This window comes from Crocuta crocuta, unplaced genomic scaffold, assembly GCF_008692635.1.
Source record: "Crocuta crocuta isolate KB4526 unplaced genomic scaffold, BGI_CrCroc_1.0 scaffold243, whole genome shotgun sequence".
In the NCBI taxonomy this organism is placed as follows: Eukaryota; Metazoa; Chordata; class Mammalia; order Carnivora; family Hyaenidae; genus Crocuta; species Crocuta crocuta.
In genome coordinates this window covers 2,453,068-2,461,219 of record NW_027529596.1, presented here as the reverse complement: position 1 = coordinate 2,461,219, position 8,152 = coordinate 2,453,068, and the positions used below count along the sequence as shown (strand labels likewise).

At 53.1% G+C, this 8,152-nt stretch overlaps 1 protein-coding gene across 1 annotated transcript in view; it reads right to left on the bottom strand.

Annotated features, from left to right (window-relative positions):
• GPA33 (glycoprotein A33) overlaps nt 1–8,152 on the bottom strand; it is a 21,949-nt gene that overhangs the window by 10,503 nt on the left and 3,294 nt on the right. The window contains exon 4 of the mRNA XM_077761765.1: nt 5,935–6,151. Coding sequence (XP_077617891.1) covers nt 5,935–6,151 — 217 coding nt within the window. The remainder of the gene's footprint in view (nt 1–5,934; nt 6,152–8,152) is intronic.

Genomic DNA, 8,152 nt, shown 5'->3' with positions numbered 1-8,152 from the left:
CAGTTTGGTGAGAGCTGCTGCCTCCCCCACCGCCACCAGCGCGTTGGCGGCTGAGCCGCCCGAGGGAAGCCAGCGGGGGACACGAATGGCCGGAAAGGACCATGTCCCACGTCCAGAGGAGTGAGGGGCTCCGCGGGGCGGGGGCACGAGGGACTCTAGAAAGCGCACAGTGGGGACCCCTGGGGGCTTAGTCGGTTAAGCGTCCGACTTTCGCTTAGGTCATGATCTCGCGGTTCGTGGGTTCGAGCCCCGCGTCGGGCTCTGTGCTGACTGCCAGCTCAGAGCCTGGAGCCTGTTTCAGTCTGTGACTCCCTCTCTCTCTGACCCTCCCCTGCTCACGCTGTGTGTGTGTCTCTCTCTCTCTCAGAAATACACATTTAAAAGAAGCAGCAGCAGCAGCGCACAGTGGAAACCAGACGAAGATGCGCGTTCTTGGTTTGGTCACGTTTCTGCAAGGAGGGAGTGCAAACAGAAACCAAGAGCTGTGTGCACGGACCAGTCGTGTTTACAAAGCTTTAACTGGAACAGGCTGCACATTCCGTGCAGGGACCCGGGGCCGCGCCCCCACGTGCCGGGGCCCCACGTGCCGGGGCCCCGCGTGCCGGGGCCGCAGGAACGTCAAGGGCGTCAGTGCAGGTCCACGCGGTGCTAACCTGGGGGGTGAAAAGGGCAAAGAGCCCAACCCGTTAGGCTACGGATTCGGATTCGGCCGTGGACGTGAGTGAGCGTGCGAACCGGAGCTGGGAGGGAGCGTGGACACACATAAAACCTGGTGACGCGCGTGAATGTTTTCTTTCCTTTTTTACTTTGTCTCTCCCTCTCTCTCTCCTCTGTCTCTCTGTCTCTCTCTCCCTGTCTCCTCTGTCTCTCTGTCTCTGTCTCTCTCTCCCTCTCTCTCTCCTCTGTCTCTCTCTCTCTCCCTCTCTCCTCTGTCTCTCTGTCTCTGTCTCTCTCTCCCTCTCTCCTCTGTCTCTCTCTCTCTCCCTCTCTCCTGTCTCTCTCTTTCCTCTGTCTCTGTCTCTCTCCCTCCCTCTCTCCTCTGTCTGTGTCTCTCTCTCCCTCTCTCCTCTGTCNTATTTCTAGGAGGCGAGGCACCGCTCTCTACGTTTGCATTCAGGCCGCTATATGGGGGAGCGGGGAGCAGAGCTCCATTTTAACAACTAACAACCTTCTGGGCCCTCGAGTCTGGCCGTGAGGACCCCCCGGACAGCAGGCCCCCCGCTTTAAGGAGCCAGGTAGGCCCCCCACCCCCCGATTGGGAGCGGCTAAAACGCAGCTGTGAAAATGCTAGAAGACGATAGAGTGCGATGACGACCCGGAGATGCGAGGGGTGGGGTGTTCCTAAGGCTCTGAGACCCCCCCAGTGAAAACGCAGAAACAAGGCCGAGCACCCCCAGGGCCATGGGGTTCCGGCTCCCGGGCCCTAAGCGAAGACCCTCCCCCCCCCGTGAAAGAGCCTCACCTGTCGCTGAGCGACGCGTTGGAGACGCGGGGTTCTGTGGACAAATGAGGGCGAGCGACACATCAGTGTGACAGGGCTCTGCCCTCCAACCTTCTGTGGCTGCCCGGGCACAGGAAGGGCAGAGACGGGCCTGGGGCGAGGGCCTGCGACGAGCTTGTGCCCACTGCCCGCTGAGGGAGAGCTGGTTTGAAAAGGAACATAAATGTACAAGAATTTGGGGATCCCGAACCGCAGCCGCTGGGGGCTGGGGGGCGGCAGGCGTTCGAGGGGGGGCGGTGAAGGGCTGTGCACTCGGGCCGTCCTGTTTCCGGGGGAGCTTGGGGACGTTTCTACAGGCCATTCAACCCCTCCAGCCTCAGTTCCCTTCATCAAGCACGAGTGTAGATGTGCCCTCCCACCGCTACACTGCAAGGATTAGAAGCCATCATATCTATAAAGCTCCCAGGTGCCCGGCGCAGCCTGGTCCTCAGTTAGTGGGAGCTGTGAGGACCATGAATTTCTGGCAACTTTCACACAGGCGAAGGTCATTGCGAGCAGATGGTAGTTTTCTACTTAAGATAAATCCCCCCTTTTTTCAGAGCAGGAAGACACAGAAAATTTGGCTTCGGGGACGGCTGCAACATTGTGAAAAGGGTTCCTTGCCTTCCTCCTGCACACAAAGAAAGGCTCTGCATTTGTCCACAGGAGGCCTGGAATATTCTACGGAGATCCCTTGTCGTTGAAGGTCATTGAACCTGATATACATCTTCCTAGATGAGAGGACTTAATATTTTTAAGATGTCATTCCTTTGCAAATTAACAAGTAACTTGACCATAATTCCAATCAGCTTTTTTTTTTTTTAAGATTTATTTATTTTTGAGAGAGAGAGAGAGAGAGACCCAGAATCCAAAGCAGACTCCAGGCTCCAAGCTGTCAGCACAGAGCCTGATGTGGGGCTCAAACTCACAAACTGTGAAATCATGACCTGAGCTGAAAAGTCAGCTGCTTGAGTGACTGAGCCACCCAGGCGTCCCCAGTCAACTTTTATTTTTAACTAAGCAACATGATTTTAAAAATAAACATGGAAGAGTAAATGTGTAAAAATTGACCAGATTTTTTGGGGAAAAGTTTAGTAAGAGAAGATATCACACAGTCCCAGATATTAAAATCCTGACAGCTCTAACTAAAAAATATATATCAGTACTGAATATAAGCATGTTGTAATCAAAACCATGTAATATCAGCATAGGAATAATCAAAAGGAAAATGAACAAAATAAGGAGTAAAAAACCCAGCCACATCTGTGTAAGAACTTAATACGTGAGGAAGCTGGCCGTCCAGTGAAATAATAATCTTTGGTACAATAAACGATGCTGATGTCACTGACTATCCATTTGGAAGAAAACAAAGTTAAACTCCCAGCATCCTATTTACAGAAGTAAATTCCAGATATAATAAAGGTCTAAGTGTAAAAAATAAGACTTAAAGACCTAAGAACATTAAGTTCATTTTTATACTCCCAAAGGCGGTGGAGAGAGACGTGCCTGACAAAGGACCCCAAACGCATGACCTTCAGCGCCAAGGAGACAGACACAGATCGATCGGGACCTCTCCTGGGTCTAGGAATTTCCACAACAACCTCCAGGAGGCCACGTGTCCTCAGAACGAAGGAGAAGCATGAGAAGCGTCCCAGCAGCCTCTCCAAGAGCACACCCTTGGGTCTCAGTTACCCTCCTCCCACCCACGGGAGAGAAGCCTGGAGGTTCACTAGGGAGGAGACTCCTCTGAGGAGGGTGCTCGGGAATAGAGGTTCTGAAGCATTTTCCCTCCTTTTTTAAAAATTTATATTTCGTCTATTTTGAGAGAGAGACAGAGAGAGAATCCCAAGCAGGCTCCGCACTGCCAGCGCAGAGCCCAATGCGGGGCTCGAACTCACGAACCGTGAGATCATGACCTGAGTAGAACTCAAGAGTCGGATGCTTAACCGACTGAGCCGCCCAGGCGCCCCCTCCCCACCTCCATCTTTTAGGAGAAGGGAAGGAGGAGTTTCTCCGTCTCAGGCGGAGCCAGGGAGGCCCCCAGAGAACCCACGGGGAGACGGGAGACGCTGTGGGAGCGTCTCTCGCTCCCTGGCTCAAGCTCACTGAGTGACAAACCTAGGAGCTCCTGACTGCTGACCCCGCAACCTGATGACGGAAGGGCTGTATAGATGCCCCTGGGTTTCTGGGGACCCATCTGCAGGCTGCGGCGCCTGCCTGTCGCCGAGAGAAGCTGGCCGGAGCAGGCCGCCGTGGCGGGGTGAGGAAGGGGTGCAGGGGAAGGGCGGGGGCTGCCTCATGTCATCCTGAGGGACTCTGCTTGCGGGGCTGCAGGGAGCCTAGAGCGGATGGGCAGAGAGCAGGGGTGAGTGCCAAAGCGGGGCCTGGCTAGAAAAGGGGGGGCCCACGCACTGCCGGTGTCGGGGGGAGGAGCCCACCGTGGCACCCCTGCAAAGCCTGTGGTGGGGACGGCTGCTATGGCTGCGATCGTGTGAGAGCCAAGCAGAGACAGACATGCCCAGCCAGGTGAGCAGGCCTCTGCCGCTGAGCCTTTAACGCTGCCTCCTTGGCCATGGCCTCAGAGACGCCACCGGGCCTCACAGGGAGGAAGCACTGCACTAAGGAGAGTAAGGAGGCAGAGCCGCGCCCTCACTCCCCAGCGGGTCCCTAAGCTTTAGGGGGTCGGGCCCAAGTGGGGAGACTGAGGCCCATTAGCGGCTGGATTAAAATTTTGATTGAGACTGAACTGAATTTGTTTTTCACCTAACAAATTAACAACATTTACAAAAAGTTAAAAGACTGCTAACATTCGCTACCGGTCAGGATCCCAGGGAACGCAGGCATGCTCTTGCGAAGCTCGCGGCAATGTACGCTGCTTTGGGGAAGGTAGTTTGTCGGCGTGGACCGCCATTTAATGAAAGCACAGTCTTTGACCGAGAAATCCTACTTTTAAGAATCTGCCCAACAGAAATAAAAGCAACAGAGTGGAAGAATATCTGTGCATCTATTTATATCAGTATTGTTCATACAAAAACAATGGAAGCAGCCTCAGAATATCCATCAGGATGGAACACTGGGATAGGCCATGTGACGGATGTATGCTAACAGGTAGATCTATAAACACCGATCTGGTGATATATGCATGTAACATTACCCAAAATAAGTTGCAGAGTGATCTTTATAATATGATCTCGTTTTTTCTCCAAAGGAAAGAAAAAAAGGAAAAGAAAGGAAAGAAAAATGTGCACATGTGCATGTTTTGAAAGCACATGGAGAAAGTGTGGAAGAGTATGCGTCAGTACCGCCACTGGCTGCCACGCTAGTGGTAGGGGAGAAGGAAGAGACGGGTAACTATTCTCTATTCAGGGCCATATTGTTTGACATTATATCGGCAATGCTTCAAAAAGCCAGGCAGCCACTTTATTCCATTAAAATTAAAAGCCCACTAAGTGGTGTAAAGGGAAAATATAAAGGGAAATGATCCATCCTTTGGGTCTCAAGTGTTGCTAGCCTTCCAGGGTGGAGGCCATTCCTTATACTGGGCACAGAGATGGCATCGACTAAAATGTTCCCAATAACACTTGGACCCTGAGTCAGGCCCCTGCTGTCTTTGGGCCTCATCTACAAAACGAAGACACTAAAGTAGATGATTGTTCAGATTCTTCCCAGACTATAAGCTCCAATAATAAGTTATCTGTATGAAAAGAATGCCATCTTGGGACATATTTCAAAGGCAGTGGGATCCAATCAGGGGTGGGGAGACTGTGGTGTGAAGGATTTCTACTGAGTAGCTGACTTTAGGGCAGGAGAGAATCCTGATCGGCCCTCGGCACCAAAGAAAGGCACAGCAAGAGTGCTTATTTAGGACCTACGATTTCCCTTTTCTTCTCCCTAATAAGTTTGCCCTGAAAAGGAAGAGGGCTTGGGATACGGGGAAGAGCGCTGGACAGAGCGTGGACGGAATTGCCCTGGCTGACCCCGGGGCCACTCCAAACAGGCCTTCTTCTCTGCTCCGGGGAACTGTCTGCCCTTGGTGGGCGGCTCAGAATAAAAAGGGAGGAGCAGGGGCGTCTGGGTGGCTTAGTCGGTTAAGCGTCCGACTTTTGCTTAGGTCACGATCTCGCGGTTCGTGGGGTCGAGCCCCGCGTCGGGCTCTGTGCTGACTGCCAGCTCGGAGCCTGGAGCCTGTTTCAGTCTGTGACTCCCTCTCTCTCTGACCCTCCCCTGCTCACGCTGTCTCTCTCTCTCTCTCTCTCTGTCCTAGAAATAAATAAAAATATTAAAAAAAAAAAAAAAAGGGAGGAGCAGCCCCCTGCCCGGAGGGAAGGAGCCTGAGCTCGCGGTCAGGAGCTGCCGCCTCTGGCTCTACCTGACCACCAGGGCGCTCCTCCTCCCCGAACCTCTCTCCCTGCACCGCCGCTTTGCCGCCCAGGGAAGGAGATGGAGACACTCACCGAGGACTAAGAGCTGGACACGTGACTTTGAGGTGCCTTCCAGGTCTAGCATCAGTGAGACTGAGCACTCGTAGGTGCCGTTGTCATCCATGGTCAGCTGGTCGATAGTGATGGACGCGTCTGAGTGCCCCGAGTTGTCAGAGATGTTGACTCGGTTCTCATAACGTTTACCGTAGATGAGGGTTTTGGTCCAAAGTGTCCAGATGAGCACCTTTTCCTGGAAGGGAGAAGAGCGGCACTTGGTCTTACCTCAAGTCTCAGCACGGTGCTTGCAGCCTATGCTGAGTACCCTCACCCATCATTCCCAAGCCCGAAGCGCTGGCACACCCAGCCGTCAGAACAAACGGCTCCAATACAATCTCAGTCCATTGTCCGTTCTCATTCATTCAGTCAACCAATATTCATTGAGCACTTATTATGTGCCATACATCGTGCTAGGCAACCACCTAGTCAAGTACACACTTTATGTACTTGACTCTTGCCTTTGGAATGTGTTTATTCATTGATATACTCATTGTTTACCAACACGAACGTGATCCTGGCCAAGTCACTACTTTCTAGCCAGACTGCCTCAATTCAAATTCCAGTCCCGCCACTGACTAGTTAGGTGCCCTTGAGCAAAATGCTGACCTCCCTGCTTCCTCCTCTACAAAAAGGAGATAAAAATAATATCACCTATTTTATATGATTTTTGTGAGGATTAAAGTAGATAATACATGCAAAGCAGTTAGGGCACTGCCTGACGTGATAAGTTTGCTGTAAGTGCTAGACAGAATTGTTACTGAGTATCTACTAGGTGTGCCTGACATTCACGAAGGAAAAGCTCATGATTTCTGCCCTTAAAGAATAACAAGAATGATAGGCAACCCAATGTTACAACACCCTATAATTAGCTATGGGACCTCAGAAGAGAGGTATTGCATCTAAACTGGGAAATCAGGGAAGGCTTCCTGGAAGAGTTCCCGGAAGACAGTGCCTTGGATCCTGAAGGACAAAGGAGAACCCGCCAAGCAAAGGGCTAGGGGGCTGGGGCGGTGCTGTTGGCGGAGCACAGCCGTATCTGGCATTTTAGGCAAAGAGAGAGCAACTAGGAAAGGCCTCGGAGTGGGAGGCTATGGGTCAACCCCAAGTGGTTCATACGAAAGGAGGTGAGTGTGCAGAGAAGGGTGGGTGGAGGTGGGCCTAGGCAGGTAGCAGGAGAGATCAGAGTGCTCCCTACTGAGTACGTGCTACATGCTGGGTACTCTACTAAGCACTTTGCATGCAGTATCTCACTTAATGCTCACAACACCCCCATGGTGTAGATATTATCATTACACCCATTTTACACACGAGGAAACCAAGGCACCAAGAGGTTAAGTCCTTCTCCCAAGTTTACACGGTTAACCGAATGGCAGGGCGGGGATTTGGACCCGATATTCTGGCTCCGGAGCCTGAACTCGGTGCTTCTAGCTTACCAGGTTGTAGGCTCCGTGTATATGGGACTGAATACTTTGCCTTTTACCCTGAAAGCACCGCAGAGCCTATGTGTTTCTGTGAAGGGCGGGAAATGAATTCGAAGGAGAAGGAAAGGCAGTTAGGAAGTCAGTTTAGCAACTCAGACGGAGGGGGACGGGTCCTCAGGAGTGGCTGTGGCCATGCGGTCGGGAGGAGCGCGTGAATGTGCGGGAGTGAGAGGGGTGGGCCGACGGGGCTTGGGGCGCATTAGACGGACCGGGCTGAGCAGTGGCAGATGCCAGGGGTGAGTCTTTGGCCTGGATATTGGGGTGTAAGGTGAGGTCACTTCCAAGCGAGAAAACCGCTAGAAAGAGAATGGGTTTTAGATGTTTGTTTATCTTGAGGGGAGGGGCAGAGAGAGCGGGAGACTCTCAAGCGGCTCCAGGCGCAGCGCAGAGCCTGATGTGGGGCTCGATCCCGCCAACCGAGAACAGCGAGGTCACGACTTGCGCTTAGCTGGCGGCCACCCAGGGGCCGCTAGAACGAGAACCTTTGGAGAAAAACTTGGTTNAGCGAGCCGTGGGCCCCGTGGGGCTGCCCCGGGTCAGTGAGCAAGGTGTGCCGAGTCCCGGGTCACTTCACTCCGGAAGGTCAAGGGGAGGTCAGCGACGGAAGACGGACCCCCAGGGCAGACGCCCAAGAGCCGAGGGAGGGGGCTCCCGGGTGGGAAGGTGGCGGCGCCGCCGGCGAGAGGCGGGGAGAAGAGGCAACGCGGATTCGG